General features: G+C 52.5%; 1 protein-coding gene across 5 annotated transcripts in view; it reads right to left on the bottom strand.

The window, feature by feature from the left end:
- Positions 1-23,803, bottom strand: part of spef2 (sperm flagellar 2) — a 685,307-nt gene that overhangs the window by 456,524 nt on the left and 204,980 nt on the right. For all 5 annotated transcript variants that reach the window (XM_073047840.1, XM_073047842.1, XM_073047843.1 and 2 more), the window contains exon 21: positions 19,469-19,570. In XM_073047840.1, coding sequence (XP_072903941.1) covers positions 19,469-19,570 — 102 coding nt within the window. The remainder of the gene's footprint in view (positions 1-19,468; positions 19,571-23,803) is intronic.

The following is a 23,803-nucleotide window of genomic DNA, read 5'->3' as shown; positions in this document are numbered from 1 at the left end:
CTCACACAAGGAAACTCTCACCAGACTGACATCACTCACACAGTGACATCGTCACTAGACAGACATCACTCACACAGTGACACCGTCACCAGACAGACATCACTCACACAGTGACACCGTCACCAGACAGACATCACTCACACAGTGACACCGTCACCAGACAGACATCACTCACACAGTGACACGTTCACAAGACTGACATCACTCACACAGTGACACCATCACCAGACTGACATCACTCACACATTGACACCGTCACCAGACAGACATCACTCACACAGTGACACCGTCACCAGACAGACATCACTCACACAGTGACACCGTCACCAGACAGACATCACTCACACAGTGACACCATCCCCAGACTGATATCACTCACACAAGGAGACTCTCACCAGACTGACATCACTCACACAAGGAGACTCTCACCAGACTGACATCACTCGTACAGTAACACCGTCACCAGACAGACATCACTCACACAGTGAGACTCTCACCAGACAGACATCACTCACACAGTGACACCATCACCAGACTGATATCACTCACACAAGGAGACTCTCACCAGACTGACATCACTCACACAAGGAGACTCTCACCAGACTGACATCACTCGTACAGTAACACCGTCACCAGACAGACATCACTCACACAGTGAGACTCTCACCAGACAGACATCACTCACACGGTGATACCGTCACCAGACAGACATCACTCACACAGTGACACCGTCATCAGACAGACATCACTCACACAGTGACACCGTCACCAGACAGACTTCACTCACACAGTGAAACCGTCACTATACAGACATCACTCACACAGTGAGACTCTCACCAGACAAACATCACTCACACGGTGATACCGTCACCAGACTGACATCACTCACACAGTGACACAGTCACCAGACAGACTTCACTCACACAGTGAAACCGTCACTAGACAGACATCACTCACACAGTGAGACTCTCACCAGACAGACATCACTCTCACAGCGACACCATCACCAGACTGACATCACTCACACAGTGACACCATCACCAGACAGACAACAGTCACACAAGGGGACTCTCACCAGACAGACATCACTCATACAGTGACACCGTCACCAAACTGACATCACTCACACAGTGAGACTCTCACCAGACAGACATCACTCACACAGTAACACCGTCACCAGATAGACATCACTCACACAGTGACACCGTCACCAGACTGACATCACTCACACAGTGACACCGTCACCAGACATCACTCACAGTGACACCGTCACCAGACAGACATCACTCACACAGTGACACCGTCACCAGACATCACTCACAGTGACACTGTCACCAGACAGACATCACTCACACGGTAACACCGTCACCAGACTGACATCACTCACACAGTGACACCGTCACCAGACATCACTCACAGTGACACTGTCACCAGACAGACATCACTCACACGGTGACACCGTCACCAGATAGACATCACTCACAGTGACACCGTCACCAGACAGACATCACTCACACGGTGACACCGTCACCAGATAGACATCACTCACACAGTGACACCGTCACCAGACATCACTCACACAGTGACACCGTCACCCGACTGATATCACTCACACAGTGAGACTCTCACCAGACTGACATCACTGACACAGTGACACCGTCACTAGACAGACATCACTCACACAGTGACACCGTCAGCAGACATACATCACTCACACAAGGAAACTCTCACCAGACTGACATGACTCACACAGTGATACGATCACCAGACAGACATCACTCACACAGTGACACCGTCACCAGACAGACATCACTCACACATTGACACCGTCACCAGACATCACACACACAGTGACACCGTCACTAGACAGACATCACTCACAGTGACACCGTCACCGGACTGACATCAGTCAGACAGTGAGACTCTCACCAGACAGACATCACTCACACAGTGACACCATCACCAGACTGACATCACTCACACAGTGACACCGTCATCAGACAGACATCACTCACACAGTGACATCGTCACCACACAGACATCACTCACACAGTGACACCGTCACTAGACAGACATCACTCACACAGCGAGACTCTTACCAGACAGACATCACTCACACAGTGACACCGTCACCAGACTGACATCACTCACACAGTGACACCGTCACCAGACTGACATCACTCACACAGTGACACCATCACCAGACAGACATCACTCACACAGTGACACTGTCACCAGACAGACATCACTCACACAGTGAGACTCTCACCAGACAGACATCACTCACACAGTGACACCATCACCAGACTGACATCACTAACACAGTGAGACTCTCACCAGACAGACATCACTCACAGTGACACCATCACCAGAATGACATCACTCACACAGTGAGACTCTCACCAGACATACATCACTCACACAGTGAGACTCTTACCAGACAGACATCACTCTCACAGTGACATCGTCATCAAACATCACTCACACAGTGACACCGTCACCAGACAGACATCACTCACACCGTGACACCATCACCAGACAGACATCACTCACACCGTGTCACCATCACCAAACATCACTCACACAGTGAGACACTCACACAGTGACATCGTCATCAAACATCACTCACAGTGACACCATCACCAGACAGACATCACTCATACCGTGACACCATCATCAAACATCACTCACACAGTGAGTCTCTCGCCAGACATACATCACTCACACAGTGAGACTCTCACCAGACAGACATCACTCTCACAGTGACATCGTCATCAAATATAACTCACACAGTGACACCATCACCAGACAGACATCACTCACACCGTGTCACCATCACCAAACATCACTCACACAGTGAGACACTCACACAGTGACATCGTCATCAAACATCACTCACACAGTGACACCGTCACCAGACAGACATCACTCACAGTGAGACCGTCACCAGCCTGACATCACTCACACAATGACACCGTCACCAGATAGACATCAGTCACACAGTGAGACTCTCACCAGACAGACATCACTCACACAGTGACACCATCACAAGACATCACTCACACAGTGACACCATCACAAGACATCACTCACACAGTGAGACTCTCAACAGACAGACATCACTCTCACAGTGAGACCATCACCAGACAGACATCACTCACACAGTGACACCATCACCAGACAGACATCACTCACACAGTGAGACTCTCAACAGACAGACATCACTCTCACAGTGAGACCATCACCAGACAGACATCACTCACACATTGACACCGTCACCAGACAGACATCACTCACACATTGACACCGTCACCAGACAGACATCACTCACACAGTAACACCGTCACCAGACAGACATCTCTCACAAGACTGACATCACTCACACATTGACACCGTCACCAGACAGACATCACTCACACAGTGACACCGTCACCAGACAGACATCACTCACACAGTGACACTGTCAACAAACATCACTCACACAGTGAGACTCTCACCAGACAGACATCACTCACACAGTGACACTGTCACCAGACAGACATCACTCACACAGTGAAACCGTCACTATACAGACATCACTCACACAGTGAGACTCTCACCAGACAGACATCACTCACACATTGACACCGTCACCAGACAGACATCACTCACACAGTAACACTGTCACCAGACAGACATCACTCACACAGTGACACCGTCACCAGACAGACATCACTCACACAGTAACACCGTCACCAGACAGACATCACTCACACAGTGAGACTCTCACAAGACTGACATCACTCACACAGTGAGACCGTCACCAGACAGACATCACTCACACATTGACACCGTCACCAGACAGACATCACTCACACAGTGACACCGTCACCAGACAGACATCACTCACACAAGGAAACTCTCACCAGACTGACATGACTCGCACAGTGACACCGTTACCAGACTGACATCACTCACACAGTGAGACTCTCACCAGACAGACATCACTCACACAGTGACACCATCACCAGACTGACATCACTAACACAGTGAGACTCTCACCAGACAGACATCACTCACAGTGACACCATCACCAGAATGACATCACTCACACAGTGAGACTCTCACCAGACATACATCACTCACACAGTGAGACTCTTACCAGACAGACATCACTCTCACAGTGACATCGTCATCAAACATCACTCACACAGTGACACCGTCACCAGACAGACATCACTCACACCGTGACACCATCACCAGACAGACATCACTCACACCGTGTCACCATCACCAAACATCACTCACACAGTGAGACACTCACACAGTGACATCGTCATCAAACATCACTCACAGTGACACCATCACCAGACAGACATCACTCATACCGTGACACCATCATCAAACATCACTCACACAGTGAGTCTCTCGCCAGACATACATCACTCACACAGTGAGACTCTCACCAGACAGACATCACTCTCACAGTGACATCGTCATCAAATATAACTCACACAGTGACACCATCACCAGACAGACATCACTCACACCGTGTCACCATCACCAAACATCACTCACACAGTGAGACACTCACACAGTGACATCGTCATCAAACATCACTCACACAGTGACACCGTCACCAGACAGACATCACTCACAGTGAGACCGTCACCAGCCTGACATCACTCACACAATGACACCGTCACCAGATAGACATCAGTCACACAGTGAGACTCTCACCAGACAGACATCACTCACACAGTGACACCATCACAAGACATCACTCACACAGTGACACCATCACAAGACATCACTCACACAGTGAGACTCTCAACAGACAGACATCACTCTCACAGTGAGACCATCACCAGACAGACATCACTCACACAGTGACACCATCACCAGACAGACATCACTCACACAGTGAGACTCTCAACAGACAGACATCACTCTCACAGTGAGACCATCACCAGACAGACATCACTCACACATTGACACCGTCACCAGACAGACATCACTCACACATTGACACCGTCACCAGACAGACATCACTCACACAGTAACACCGTCACCAGACAGACATCTCTCACAAGACTGACATCACTCACACATTGACACCGTCACCAGACAGACATCACTCACACAGTGACACCGTCACCAGACAGACATCACTCACACAGTGACACTGTCAACAAACATCACTCACACAGTGAGACTCTCACCAGACAGACATCACTCACACAGTGACACTGTCACCAGACAGACATCACTCACACAGTGAAACCGTCACTATACAGACATCACTCACACAGTGAGACTCTCACCAGACAGACATCACTCACACATTGACACCGTCACCAGACAGACATCACTCACACAGTAACACTGTCACCAGACAGACATCACTCACACAGTGACACCGTCACCAGACAGACATCACTCACACAGTAACACCGTCACCAGACAGACATCACTCACACAGTGAGACTCTCACAAGACTGACATCACTCACACAGTGAGACCGTCACCAGACAGACATCACTCACACATTGACACCGTCACCAGACAGACATCACTCACACAGTGACACCGTCACCAGACAGACATCACTCACACAAGGAAACTCTCACCAGACTGACATGACTCGCACAGTGACACCGTTACCAGACTGACATCACTCACACAGTGAGACTCTCACCAGACAGACATCACTCACACAGTGACACCGTCACCAGACAGACATCACTCACACAGTGACACCGTCACCAGACTGACATCACTCACACAGTGACACCGTCACCAGACATCACTCACACAGTGACACAGTCACCAGACAGACTTCACTCACACAGTGAAACCGTCACTAGACAGACATCACTCACACAGTGAGACTCTCACCAGACAGACATCACTCACACAGTGACACCATCACCAGACTGACATCACTCACACAGTGACACCATCACCAGACAGACAACACTCACACAAGGGGACTCTCACCAGACAGACATCACTCACACAGTGACACCGTCACCAAACTGACATCACTCACACAGTAACATCGTCACCAGACAGATATCACTCACACAGTGAGACTCTCACCAGACAGACATCACTCACACAGTGACACCGTCACCAGACATCACTCACACAGTGACACCATCACCAGACAGACATCACTCACACCGTGACACCATCACCAGACAGACATCACTCACACAGTGAGACTCTTACCAGACAGACATCACTCACACAGTGACACCGTCACAAGACAAACATCACTCACACAGTGACACCGTCACCAGACAGACATCACTCACACAGTGACACCGTCACCAAACTGACATCACTCACACAGTAACATCGTCACCAGACAGACATCACTCACACAGTGAGACTCTCACCAGACAGACATCACTCACACAGTGACACCGTCACCAGACATCACTCACACAGTGACACCATCACCAGACAGACATCACTCACACAGTGACACCGTCACAAGACAAACATCACTCACACAGTGACACCGTCACCAGACTGACATCACTCACACAGTGACACCGTCACCAGACATCACTCACAGTGACACCGTCACCAGACAGACATCACTCACACACAGTGACACCGTCACCAGACAGACATCACTCACACAGTGACACCGTCACCAGACAGACATCACTCACACGGTGACACCGTCACCAGACAGACATCACTCACACGAGGCACCGTCACCAGACTGACATCACTCACACAGTGACACCGTCACCTGACTGATATCACTCACACAGTGACACCGTCACCTGACTGATATCACTCACACAGTGAGACTCTCACCAGACTGACATCACTGACACAGTGATACGATCACCAGACAGACATCACTCGTACAGTGAAACCGTCACCAGACAGACATCACTCACACAAGGAAACTCTCACCAGACAGACATCACTCACACAAGGAAACTCTCACCAGACTGACATGATTCACACAGTGACACCGTCACCAGACAGACATCACTCACACAAGGAAACTCTCACCAGACTGACATGACTCGCACAGTGACACCGTTACCAGACTGACATCACTCACACAGTGAGACTCTCACCAGACAGACATCACTCACACAGTGGCACCGTCACCAGACAGACATCACTCACACAGTGACACCGTCACCAGACAGACATCACTCACACAAGGAAACTCTCACCAGACTGACATGACTCGCACAGTGACACCGTTACCAGACTGACATCACTCACACAGTGAGACTCTCACCAGACAGACATCACTCACACAGTGACACCGTCACCAGACAGACATCACTCACACAGTGACACCGTCACCAGACTGACATCACTCACACAGTGACACCGTCACCAGACATCACTCACACAGTGACACCGTCACCAGACAGACATCACTCACACGGTGACACCGTCACCAGACAGACATCACTCACACGAGGCACCGTCACCAGACTGACATCACTCACACAGTGACACCGTCACCTGACTGATATCACTCACACAGTGACACCGTCACCTGACTGATATCACTCACACAGTGAGACTCTCACCAGACTGACATCACTGACACAGTGATACGATCACCAGACAGACATCACTCGTACAGTGAAACCGTCACCAGACAGACATCACTCACACAAGGAAACTCTCACCAGACAGACATCACTCACACAAGGAAACTCTCACCAGACTGACATGATTCACACAGTGACACCGTCACCAGACAGACATCACTCACACAAGGAAACTCTCACCAGACTGACATGACTCGCACAGTGACACCGTTACCAGACTGACATCACTCACACAGTGAGACTCTCACCAGACAGACATCACTCACACAGTGACACCATCACCAGACAGACATCACTCACACAGTGACACCGTCATCAGACAGACATCACTCACACAGTGACACCGTCACCAGACAGACTTCACTCACACAGTGACAAAGTCACCAGACATCACTCACACGGTGACACCGTCACCAGACAGACATCACTCACACAGTGAGACTCTCACCAGACAGACATCACTCACAGTGACACCATCACCAGAATGACATCACTCACACAGTGAGACTCTCACCAGACATACATCACTCACACAGTGAGACTCTCACCAGACAGACATCACTCTCACAGTGACATCGTCATCAAACATCACTCACACCGTGACACCATCACCAGACAGACATCACTCACACCGTGTCACCATCACCAAACATCACTCACAGTGACATCGTCATCAAATATCACTCACAGTGACACCGTCACCAGACAGACATCACTCACACAGTGAGACCGTCACCAGCCTGACAACACTCACACAATGACACCGTCACCAGACAGACATCAGTCACACAGTGAGACTCTCACCAGACAGACATCACTCACACAGTGACACCATCACAAGACATCACTCACACAGTGACACCATCACCAGACAGACATCACTCACACTGTGAGACTCTCAACAGACAGACATCACTCACACATTGACACCGTCACCAGACATCACACACACAGTGACACCGTCACTAGACAGACATCACTCACAGTGACACCGTCACCAGACTGACATCAGTCAGACAGTGACACAGTCACCAGACAGACTTCACTCACACAGTGTAACCGTCACTAGACAGACATCACTCACACAGTGAGACTCTCACCAGACAGACATCACTCTCACAGTGATACCATCACCAGACTGACATCACTCACACAGTGACACCGTCACCAGACAGACATCACTCACACAGTGAGACTCTCACCAGACAGACATCACTCTCACAGTGAGACCGTCACCAGACTGACATCACTCACACAGTGACACCATCACCAGACAGACAACAGTCACACAAGGGGACTCTCACCAGACAGACATCACTCACACAGTGACATCGTCACCAGACAGACATCACTCACACAGTGAGACTCTCACCAGACAGACATCACTCACACAGTGACACCGTCACCAGACAGACATCACTCGCAGTGACACCGTCACCAGACAGACATCACTCACACAGTGACACCGTCACCAGACAGACATCACTCACAGAGTAACACCGTCACCAGATAGGCATCACTCACACAGTGACACCGTCACCAGACTGACATCACTCACACAGTGACACCGTCACCAGACAGACATCACTCACACTGTGACACCGTCACCAGACTGACATCACTCACACAGTGACACCGTCACCAGACATCACTCACAGTGACACCGTCAACAGACAGACATCACTCACACGGTGACACCGTCACCAGACAGACATCACTCACACGAGGCACCGTCACCAGACTGACATCACTCACACAGTGACACCGTCACCAGACAGACATCACTCACACAAGGAAACTCTCACCAGACTGACATGACTCACACAGTGACACCGTCACTAGACAGACATCACTCACACAGTGACACCGTCACCAGACAGACATCACTCACACAGTGACACCATCACCAGACAGACATCACTCACACAGTGACACCGTCACCAGACTGACATCACTCACACAGTGACACCGTCACCAGACTGACATCACTCACACAGTGACACCGTCACCAGACATCACTCACAGTGACACCGTCAACAGACAGACATCACTCACACGGTGACACCGTCACCAGATAGACATCACTCACACGAGGCACCGTCACCAGACTGACATCATTCACACAGTGACACCGTCACCAGACAGACATCACTCACACAAGGAAACTCTCACCAGACTGACATCACTCACACAGTGACATCGTCACTAGACAGACATCACTCACACAGTGACACCGTCACCAGACAGACATCACTCACACAGTGACACCGTCACCAGACAGACATCACTCACACAGTGACACCGTCACCAGACAGACATCACTCACACAGTGACACGTTCACAAGACTGACATCACTCACACAGTGACACCATCACCAGACTGACATCACTCACACATTGACACCGTCACCAGACAGACATCACTCACACAGTGACACCGTCACCAGACAGACATCACTCACACAGTGACACCGTCACCAGACAGACATCACTCACACAGTGACACCATCCCCAGACTGATATCACTCACACAAGGAGACTCTCACCAGACTGACATCACTCACACAAGGAGACTCTCACCAGACTGACATCACTCGTACAGTAACACCGTCACCAGACAGACATCACTCACACAGTGAGACTCTCACCAGACAGACATCACTCACACAGTGACACCATCACCAGACTGATATCACTCACACAAGGAGACTCTCACCAGACTGACATCACTCACACAAGGAGACTCTCACCAGACTGACATCACTCGTACAGTAACACCGTCACCAGACAGACATCACTCACACAGTGAGACTCTCACCAGACAGACATCACTCACACGGTGATACCGTCACCAGACAGACATCACTCACACAGTGACACCGTCATCAGACAGACATCACTCACACAGTGACACCGTCACCAGACAGACTTCACTCACACAGTGAAACCGTCACTATACAGACATCACTCACACAGTGAGACTCTCACCAGACAAACATCACTCACACGGTGATACCGTCACCAGACTGACATCACTCACACAGTGACACAGTCACCAGACAGACTTCACTCACACAGTGAAACCGTCACTAGACAGACATCACTCACACAGTGAGACTCTCACCAGACAGACATCACTCTCACAGCGACACCATCACCAGACTGACATCACTCACACAGTGACACCATCACCAGACAGACAACAGTCACACAAGGGGACTCTCACCAGACAGACATCACTCATACAGTGACACCGTCACCAAACTGACATCACTCACACAGTGAGACTCTCACCAGACAGACATCACTCACACAGTAACACCGTCACCAGATAGACATCACTCACACAGTGACACCGTCACCAGACTGACATCACTCACACAGTGACACCGTCACCAGACATCACTCACAGTGACACCGTCACCAGACAGACATCACTCACACAGTGACACCGTCACCAGACATCACTCACAGTGACACTGTCACCAGACAGACATCACTCACACGGTAACACCGTCACCAGACTGACATCACTCACACAGTGACACCGTCACCAGACATCACTCACAGTGACACTGTCACCAGACAGACATCACTCACACGGTGACACCGTCACCAGATAGACATCACTCACAGTGACACCGTCACCAGACAGACATCACTCACACGGTGACACCGTCACCAGATAGACATCACTCACACAGTGACACCGTCACCAGACATCACTCACACAGTGACACCGTCACCCGACTGATATCACTCACACAGTGAGACTCTCACCAGACTGACATCACTGACACAGTGACACCGTCACTAGACAGACATCACTCACACAGTGACACCGTCAGCAGACATACATCACTCACACAAGGAAACTCTCACCAGACTGACATGACTCACACAGTGATACGATCACCAGACAGACATCACTCACACAGTGACACCGTCACCAGACAGACATCACTCACACATTGACACCGTCACCAGACATCACACACACAGTGACACCGTCACTAGACAGACATCACTCACAGTGACACCGTCACCGGACTGACATCAGTCAGACAGTGAGACTCTCACCAGACAGACATCACTCACACAGTGACACCATCACCAGACTGACATCACTCACACAGTGACACCGTCATCAGACAGACATCACTCACACAGTGACATCGTCACCACACAGACATCACTCACACAGTGACACCGTCACTAGACAGACATCACTCACACAGCGAGACTCTTACCAGACAGACATCACTCACACAGTGACACCGTCACCAGACTGACATCACTCACACAGTGACACCGTCACCAGACTGACATCACTCACACAGTGACACCATCACCAGACAGACATCACTCACACAGTGACACTGTCACCAGACAGACATCACTCACACAGTGAGACTCTCACCAGACAGACATCACTCACACAGTGACACCATCACCAGACTGACATCACTAACACAGTGAGACTCTCACCAGACAGACATCACTCACAGTGACACCATCACCAGAATGACATCACTCACACAGTGAGACTCTCACCAGACATACATCACTCACACAGTGAGACTCTTACCAGACAGACATCACTCTCACAGTGACATCGTCATCAAACATCACTCACACAGTGACACCGTCACCAGACAGACATCACTCACACCGTGACACCATCACCAGACAGACATCACTCACACCGTGTCACCATCACCAAACATCACTCACACAGTGAGACACTCACACAGTGACATCGTCATCAAACATCACTCACAGTGACACCATCACCAGACAGACATCACTCATACCGTGACACCATCATCAAACATCACTCACACAGTGAGTCTCTCGCCAGACATACATCACTCACACAGTGAGACTCTCACCAGACAGACATCACTCTCACAGTGACATCGTCATCAAATATAACTCACACAGTGACACCATCACCAGACAGACATCACTCACACCGTGTCACCATCACCAAACATCACTCACACAGTGAGACACTCACACAGTGACATCGTCATCAAACATCACTCACACAGTGACACCGTCACCAGACAGACATCACTCACAGTGAGACCGTCACCAGCCTGACATCACTCACACAATGACACCGTCACCAGATAGACATCAGTCACACAGTGAGACTCTCACCAGACAGACATCACTCACACAGTGACACCATCACAAGACATCACTCACACAGTGACACCATCACAAGACATCACTCACACAGTGAGACTCTCAACAGACAGACATCACTCTCACAGTGAGACCATCACCAGACAGACATCACTCACACAGTGACACCATCACCAGACAGACATCACTCACACAGTGAGACTCTCAACAGACAGACATCACTCTCACAGTGAGACCATCACCAGACAGACATCACTCACACATTGACACCGTCACCAGACAGACATCACTCACACATTGACACCGTCACCAGACAGACATCACTCACACAGTAACACCGTCACCAGACAGACATCTCTCACAAGACTGACATCACTCACACATTGACACCGTCACCAGACAGACATCACTCACACAGTGACACCGTCACCAGACAGACATCACTCACACAGTGACACTGTCAACAAACATCACTCACACAGTGAGACTCTCACCAGACAGACATCACTCACACAGTGACACTGTCACCAGACAGACATCACTCACACAGTGAAACCGTCACTATACAGACATCACTCACACAGTGAGACTCTCACCAGACAGACATCACTCACACATTGACACCGTCACCAGACAGACATCACTCACACAGTAACACTGTCACCAGACAGACATCACTCACACAGTGACACCGTCACCAGACAGACATCACTCACACAGTAACACCGTCACCAGACAGACATCACTCACACAGTGAGACTCTCACAAGACTGACATCACTCACACAGTGAGACCGTCACCAGACAGACATCACTCACACATTGACACCGTCACCAGACAGACATCACTCACACAGTGACACCGTCACCAGACAGACATCACTCACACAAGGAAACTCTCACCAGACTGACATGACTCGCACAGTGACACCGTTACCAGACTGACATCACTCACACAGTGAGACTCTCACCAGACAGACATCACTCACACAGTGACACCGTCACCAGACAGACATCACTCACACAGTGACACCGTCACCAGACTGACATCACTCACACAGTGACACCGTCACCAGACATCACTCACACAGTGACACAGTCACCAGACAGACTTCACTCACACAGTGAAACCGTCACTAGACAGACATCACTCACACAGTGAGACTCTCACCAGACAGACATCACTCACACAGTGACACCATCACCAGACTGACATCACTCACACAGTGACACCATCACCAGACAGACAACACTCACACAAGGGGACTCTCACCAGACAGACATCACTCACACAGTGACACCGTCACCAAACTGACATCACTCACACAGTAACATCGTCACCAGACAGATATCACTCACACAGTGAGACTCTCACCAGACAGACATCACTCACACAGTGACACCGTCACCAGACATCACTCACACAGTGACACCATCACCAGACAGACATCACTCACACCGTGACACCATCACCAGACAGACATCACTCACACAGTGAGACTCTTACCAGACAGACATCACTCACACAGTGACACCGTCACAAGACAAACATCACTCACACAGTGACACCGTCACCAGACAGACATCACTCACACAGTGACACCGTCACCAAACTGACATCACTCACACAGTAACATCGTCACCAGACAGACATCACTCACACAGTGAGACTCTCACCAGACAGACATCACTCACACAGTGACACCGTCACCAGACATCACTCACACAGTGACACCATCACCAGACAGACATCACTCACACAGTGACACCGTCACAAGACAAACATCACTCACACAGTGACACCGTCACCAGACTGACATCACTCACACAGTGACACCGTCACCAGACATCACTCACAGTGACACCGTCACCAGACAGACATCACTCACACACAGTGACACCGTCACCAGACAGACATCACTCACACAGTGACACCGTCACCAGACAGACATCACTCACACGGTGACACCGTCACCAGACAGACATCACTCACACGAGGCACCGTCACCAGACTGACATCACTCACACAGTGACACCGTCACCTGACTGATATCACTCACACAGTGACACCGTCACCTGACTGATATCACTCACACAGTGAGACTCTCACCAGACTGACATCACTGACACAGTGATACGATCACCAGACAGACATCACTCGTACAGTGAAACCGTCACCAGACAGACATCACTCACACAAGGAAACTCTCACCAGACAGACATCACTCACACAAGGAAACTCTCACCAGACTGACATGATTCACACAGTGACACCGTCACCAGACAGACATCACTCACACAAGGAAACTCTCACCAGACTGACATGACTCGCACAGTGACACCGTTACCAGACTGACATCACTCACACAGTGAGACTCTCACCAGACAGACATCACTCACACAGTGGCACCGTCACCAGACAGACATCACTCACACAGTGACACCGTCACCAGACAGACATCACTCACACAAGGAAACTCTCACCAGACTGACATGACTCGCACAGTGACACCGTTACCAGACTGACATCACTCACACAGTGAGACTCTCACCAGACAGACATCACTCACACAGTGACACCGTCACCAGACAGACATCACTCACACAGTGACACCGTCACCAGACTGACATCACTCACACAGTGACACCGTCACCAGACATCACTCACACAGTGACACCGTCACCAGACAGACATCACTCACACGGTGACACCGTCACCAGACAGACATCACTCACACGAGGCACCGTCACCAGACTGACATCACTCACACAGTGACACCGTCACCTGACTGATATCACTCACACAGTGACACCGTCACCTGACTGATATCACTCACACAGTGAGACTCTCACCAGACTGACATCACTGACACAGTGATACGATCACCAGACAGACATCACTCGTACAGTGAAACCGTCACCAGACAGACATCACTCACACAAGGAAACTCTCACCAGACAGACATCACTCACACAAGGAAACTCTCACCAGACTGACATGATTCACACAGTGACACCGTCACCAGACAGACATCACTCACACAAGGAAACTCTCACCAGACTGACATGACTCGCACAGTGACACCGTTACCAGACTGACATCACTCACACAGTGAGACTCTCACCAGACAGACATCACTCACACAGTGGCACCGTCACCAGACAGACATCACTCACACAGTGACACCGTCACCAGACAGACATCACTCACACAAGGAAACTCTCACCAGACTGACATGACTCGCACAGTGACACCGTTACCAGACTGACATCACTCACACAGTGAGACTCTCACCAGACAGACATCACTCACACAGTGACACCGTCACCAGACAGACATCACTCACACAGTGACACCGTCACCAGACTGACATCACTCACACAGTGACACCGTCACCAGACATCACTCACAAAGTGACACAGTCACCAGACAGACTTCACTCACACAGTGAAACCGTCACTAGACAGACATCACTCACACAGTGAGACTCTCACCAGACAGACATCACTCACACAGTGACACCATCACCAGACTGACATCACTCACACAGTGACACCATCACCAGACAGACAACACTCACACAAGGGGACTCTCACCAGACAGACATCACTCACACAGTGACACCGTCACCAAACTGACATCACTCACACAGTAACATCGTCACCAGACAGATATCACTCACACAGTGAGACTCTCACCAGACAGACATCACTCACACAGTGACACCGTCACCAGACATCACTCACACAGTGACACCATCACCAGACAGACATCACTCACACCGTGACACCATCACCAGACAGACATCACTCACACAGTGAGACTCTTACCAGACAGACATCACTCACACAGTGACACCGTCACAAGACAAACATCACTCACACAGTGACACCGTCACCAGACAGACATCACTCACACAGTGACACCGTCACCAAACTGACATCACTCACACAGTAACATCGTCACCAGACAGACATCACTCACACAGTGAGACTCTCACCAGACAGACATCACTCACACAGTGACACCGTCACCAGACATCACTCACACAGTGACACCATCACCAGACAGACATCACTCACACAGTGACACCGTCACAAGACAAACATCACTCACACAGTGACACCGTCACCAGACTGACATCACTCACACAGTGACACCGTCACCAGACATCACTCACAGTGACACCGTCACCAGACAGACATCACTCACACACAGTGACACCGTCACCAGACAGACATCACTCACACAGTGACACCGTCACCAGACAGACATCACTCACACGGTGACACCGTCACCAGACAGACATCACTCACACGAGGCACCGTCACCAGACTGACATCACTCACACAGTGACACCGTCACCTGACTGATATCACTCACACAGTGACACCGTCACCTGACTGATATCACTCACACAGTGAGACTCTCACCAGACTGACATCACTGACACAGTGATACGATCACCAGACAGACATCACTCGTACAGTGAAACCGTCACCAGACAGACATCACTCACACAAGGAAACTCTCACCAGACAGACATCACTCACACAAGGAAACTCTCACCAGACTGACATGATTCACACAGTGACACCGTCACCAGACAGACATCACTCACACAAGGAAACTCTCACCAGACTGACATGACTCGCACAGTGACACCGTTACCAGACTGACATCACTCACACAGTGAGACTCTCACCAGACAGACATCACTCACACAGTGGCACCGTCACCAGACAGACATCACTCACACAGTGACACCGTCACCAGACAGACATCACTCACACAAGGAAACTCTCACCAGACTGACATGACTCGCACAGTGACACCGTTACCAGACTGACATCACTCACACAGTGAGACTCTCACCAGACAGACATCACTCACACAGTGACACCGTCACCAGACAGACATCACTCACACAGTGACACCGTCACCAGACTGACATCACTCACACAGTGACACCGTCACCAGACATCACTCACACAGTGACACCGTCACCAGACAGACATCACTCACACAGTGACAAAGTCACCAGACAGACATCACTCACACAGTGACAAAGTCACCAGACTTCCATCACACACACAGTGACACCGTCACTAGACAGACATCACTCACAGTGACACCGTCACCGGACTGACATCAGTCACACAGTGAGACTCTCACCAGACAGACATCACTCACACAGTGACACCGTCACGAAACATCACTGACACAGTGTGACTCTCACCAGACAGACATCACTCACACAGTGACACCGTCACCAGACAGACATCACTCACACAGTTACACCGTCACCAAACATCACTCACACAGTGACACCGTCATAAGACAAACATCGCTCACACAGTGACACTGTCACCAGACTGACATCACTCACACAGTGACACCGTCACCAAACATCACTCACACAGTGACACCGTCACCAGACAGACATCACTCACACCGTGACACCGTCACCAGACATCACTCACACAGTGACACTGTCACCAGACTGACATCACTCACACACACAGTGACACCGTCAACAAACATCACTCACACAGTGACACTGTCACCAGACTGACATCACTCACACACACAGTGACACCGTCACCAAACATCACTCGCACAGTGACACCGTTACCAGACTGACATCACTCAGTCAGTGACACTGTCACCAGACTGACACCACACCAGTCTGACAGTGACACTGTCATCACCGATGAGGCGAGATAATGTTACTAGACGAATAGCATTCTTTCACTTAGACAGCATGAAAATAGACCCTGTGGCCGTACTTACCCCTTTTGATCAAAGCTGGCTCCAGAGCTAGTTCAATTTGTATGTATTCGGCCCTTGTCCCTTGAAATTTTTAGTATCTGTATATCTGTGTCAGTGTATTACAATGTTTGTAATTGTACCCAGCTCATTACTTATATCCACCAGCCCTCAGGTGTATTTACATTCATTCCCCTCTCATCTGAAACCTCTGACCTCTTTGAGCATCTAAACTATGTCTGGTCCTCATGATATTCCAAACCGCAGGGTCACCCCTCTGCCTGTCTCATTCCCAGTCTCACCATCTAACTCAAACCCTCTGGACCGAGTCCAACCTGGACCTGACTGTCATGTAGCAATTAGCGTAATGCTTTACAGCCCCAGTGACTTGGGTTCAATTCCCGTCCCTGCCTTTTGGCAGTTTGCGACTTCTCCCCATGACTGTGTGGTTGCTCTAGTTTCCTTCTACACTCCTTAGAGATACTGGTTAGTTAGCAAGTTGTGTGCATGATATGTTGTTGCTAAAATCATGGCGATATTTGTGGGCTGCTCCCGGCACGTTCTTGGAACACATTGTCATTGAAGCAAAGGATATATTTCACTGTATGTTTTGATAAATCTGCGACAAATAAAGCTCATCCTAACTTATACATTTTTGCTGCTATGCTTCAGCTTTACTCAGGATTTCCCTCAAGCACAGTGGATGTACACAGTCTTAGCTCATAAATGTTGGCTGAAACCTCTCTACTTTCCAACACAGCACAGCGACCAGATCTGAACACAATATACTGTGGTCGCAGAATCTATTTTCAGCTTTAAAATGATGTCCCAATTCCTGTACCGGATGCCTCACCCAATGTAGATTAATATTCATCTCCACCCTGCCATTCTGCTCCACAAAACTCTCCATGGACACGTCATCCACACTGTGATGGAAATCGCTGGTTCAGCCCGTGCCGTACCTGACTGACTGATCAAGCCAGACTTGGATTTCTTCCCGTCACCAGGCGACAAGTTGAGCTTACCGCTCTTCCCCTTCGCTGAGCTCTGCTTGCTCGTAGCGTCTGTGAAAAAGTAAATAGCTGACAATGATGGAAATTCATTCACACTCACCACACACCGAAAACCCTCCACAGCCTACGGACACTCTCCCCCCACCCACTCAATCCCCTCCCACAGCCCACGGACACTCTCCCCCTGTCGCCTACTCTCCCCACCCACTCAATCCCCTCCCACAGCCCACAGACACTCTCCCCCCACCCACTCAATCCCCTCCCACAGCCCACGGACACTCTCCCCCTGTCGCCTACCCTCCCCACCCACTCAATCCCCTCCCACAGCCCACGGACACTCTCCCTACTCTCCCCACCCACTCAATCCACTTCCACAGCCCACGGACACTCTCCCCCTGTCGCCTACTCTCCCCACCCACTCAATCCCCTCCCACAGCCCACGGACACTCTCCCCCGACCCACTCAATCCTCTCCCACAGCCCACGGACACTCTCCCCCTGTCGCCTACTCTCCCCACCCACTAAATCATCTCCCACAGCCCACGGACACTCTTCCCCTGTCGCCTACTCTCCCCACTCACTCAATCCCCTCCCACAGCCCACAGGCACTCTCCCCCCACCCACTCAATCCCCTCCCACAGACCACGGACACTCTCCGCCGTCGCCTACTCTCCCCACCCACTCAATCCCCTCCCATAGTCCACGGACACTCTCCCCAGCCGCCTACTCTCCCCACCCACTCAATCCCCTCCCACAGCCCACGGACACTCTCCCCCCACCCACTCAATCCCCTCCCACAGCCCACGGACACTCTCCCCCCACCCACTCAATCCCCTCACACAGCCCACGGACACTCTCCCCCTGTCGCCTACTCTCCCCACCCACTCAATCCCCTCCCACAGCCCACGGACACTCTCCCCCGACCCACTCAATCCCCTCCCATAGTCCACGGACACTCTCCCCCGCCGCCTACTCTCCCCACCCACTCAATCCCCTCCCACAGCCCACGGACACTCTCCCTACTCTCCCCACCCACTCAATCCCCTCCCACAGCCCACGGACACTCTCCCCCTGTCGCCTACTCTCCCCACCCACTCAATCCCCTCCCACAGCCCACGGACACTCTCCCCACCCACTCAATCCCCTCCCACAGTCCACGGACACTCTCCCCCTGTCGCCTACTCTCCCCACCCATTCAATCCCCTCCCACAGCCCACGATGACTCTCCCCCCACCCACTCAATCCCCTCCCACAGCCCACGGACACTCTCCCTACTCTCCCCACCCACTCAATCCCCTCCCACAGCCCACGGACACTCTCCCTACTCTCCCCACCCACTCAATCCCCTTCCACAGCCCACGGACACTCTCCCCCTGTCGCCTATTCTCCCCACCCACTCAATCCCCTCCCACAGCCCACGGACACTCTCCCTCTGTCGCCTACTCTCCCCACCCACTCAATCCCCTCCCACAGCCCACGGACACTCTCTCCCGTCACCTACTCTCCCCACCCACTCAATCCCCTCCCACAGACCACGGATACTCTCCCCCTGTCGCCTACTCTCCCCACCCACTCAATCCCCTCCCACAGCCCACGGACACTCTCCCCCCACCCAATCAATCCCCTCCCACAGCCCACGGACACTCTCCCCCTGTTGCCTACTCTCCCCACCCACTCAATCCTCTCCCACAGCCCACGAACACTCTCCCCCTGTCGCCTACTCTCCCCACCCACTCAATCCCCTCCAACAGCCCACGGACACTCTCCCCCGCCGCCTACTCTCCCCACCCACTCAATCCCCTCCCACAGCCCACGGACACTCTCCCTACTCTCCCCACCCACTCAATCCCCTCCCACAGCCCACGGACACTCTCCCCCTGTCGCCTACTCTCCCCACCCACTCAATCCCCTCCCACAGCCCACGGACACTCTCCCCCTGTCGCCTACTCTCCCCACCCACTCAATCCCCTCCCACAGTCCACGGACACTCTCCCCCTGTCGCCTACTCTACCCACCCACTGAATCCCCTCCCACAGCCCACGGACACTCTCCCCCCACCCAATCAATCCTCTCCCACAGCCCACGGACACTCTCCCCCTGTCGCCTACTCTCCCCACCCACTCAATCCCCTCCCACAGTCCACGGACACTCTCCCCCTGTCGCCTACTCTACCCACCCACTCAATCCCCTCCCACAGCCCACGGACACTCTCCCCCCACCCAATCAATCCTCTCCCACAGCCCACGGACACTCTCCCCCTGTCGCCTACTCTCCCCACCCACTCAATCCCCTCCCACAGCCCACGGACACTCTCCCTACTCTCCCCACCCACTCAATCCCCTTCCACAGCCCACGGACACTCTCCCCCTGTCGCCTACTCTCCCCACCCACTCAATCCCCTCCCACAGCCCACGGACACTCTCCCTACTCTCCCCACCCACTCAATCCCCTCCCACAGCCCACGGACACTCTCCCTACTCTCCCCACCCACTCAATCCCCTTCCACAGCCCACGGACACTCTCCCCCTGTCGCCTACTCTCCCCACCCACTCAATCCCCTCCCACAGCCCATGGACACTCTCCCTACTCTCCCCACCCACTCAATCCCCTCCCACAGCCCACGGACACTCTCCCCCGCCGCCTAATCTCCCCACCCACTCAATCCCCTCCCACAGCCCATGGACACTCTCCCTACTCTCCCCACCCACTCAATCCCCTTCCACAGCCCACGGACACTCTCCCCCTGTCGCCTACTCTCCCCACCCACTCAATCCCCTCCCACAGCCCACGGACACTCTCCCCCATCGCCTACTCTCCGCACCCACTCAATCCCCTCCCACAGTCCATGGACACTCTCCCCTGCCGCCTACTCTCCCCACCCACTCAATCCCCTCCAACAGCCCACGGACACTCTCCCCCGCCGCCTACTCTCCCCACCCACTCAATCCCCTCCCACAGCCCACGGACACTCTCCCTACTCTCCCCACCCACTCAATCCCCTTCCACAGCCCACGGATACTCTCCCCCTGTCGCCTACTCTCCCCACCCACTCAATCCCCTCCCACAGCCCACGGACACTCTCCCCCTGTCGCCTACTCTCCCCACCCACTCAATCCCCTCCCACAGTCCACGGACACTCTCCCCCTGTCGCCTACTCTACCCACCCACTGAATCCCCTCCCACAGCCCACGGACACTCTCCCCCCACCCAATCAATCCTCTCCCACAGCCCACGGACACTCTCCCCCTGTCGCCTACTCTCCCCACCCACTCAATCCCCTCCCACAGTCCACGGACACTCTCCCCCTGTCGCCTACTCTACCCACCCACTCAATCCCCTCCCACAGCCCACGGACACTCTCCCCCCACCCAATCAATCCTCTCCCACAGCCCACGGACACTCTCCCCCTGTCGCCTACTCTCCCCACCCACTCAATCCCCTCCCACAGCCCACGGACACTCTCCCTACTCTCCCCACCCACTCAATCCCCTTCCACAGCCCACGGACACTCTCCCCCTGTCGCCTACTCTCCCCACCCACTCAATCCCCTCCCACAGCCCACGGACACTCTCCCTACTCTCCCCACCCACTCAATCCCCTCCCACAGCCCACGGACACTCTCCCTACTCTCCCCACCCACTCAATCCCCTTCCACAGCCCACGGACACTCTCCCCCTGTCGCCTACTCTCCCCACCCACTCAATCCCCTCCCACAGCCCATGGACACTCTCCCTACTCTCCCCACCCACTCAATCCCCTCCCACAGCCCACGGACACTCTCCCCCGCCGCCTAATCTCCCCACCCACTCAATCCCCTCCCACAGCCCATGGACACTCTCCCTACTCTCCCCACCCACTCAATCCCCTTCCACAGCCCACGGACACTCTCCCCCTGTCGCCTACTCTCCCCACCCACTCAATCCCCTCCCACAGCCCACGGACACTCTCCCCCATCGCCTACTCTCCGCACCCACTCAATCCCCTCCCACAGTCCATGGACACTCTCCCCTGCCGCCTACTCTCCCCACCCACTCAATCCCCTCCAACAGCCCACGGACACTCTCCCCCGCCGCCTACTCTCCCCACCCACTCAATCCCCTCCCACAGCCCACGGACACTCTCCCTACTCTCCCCACCCACTCAATCCCCTTCCACAGCCCACGGATACTCTCCCCCTGTCGCCTACTCTCCCCACCCACTCAATCCCCTCCCACAGCCCACGGACACTCTCCCCCTGTCGCCTACTCTCCCCACCCACTCAATCCCCTCCCACAGTCCACGGACA

The sequence above is a fragment of the Hemitrygon akajei genome, chromosome 6, assembly GCF_048418815.1.
Source record: "Hemitrygon akajei chromosome 6, sHemAka1.3, whole genome shotgun sequence".
NCBI classification, from domain to species: domain Eukaryota; kingdom Metazoa; phylum Chordata; class Chondrichthyes; order Myliobatiformes; family Dasyatidae; genus Hemitrygon; species Hemitrygon akajei.
The sequence above is the reverse complement of the archived record's forward strand: the minus strand, read 5'-3'. Positions and strand labels throughout refer to the sequence as shown.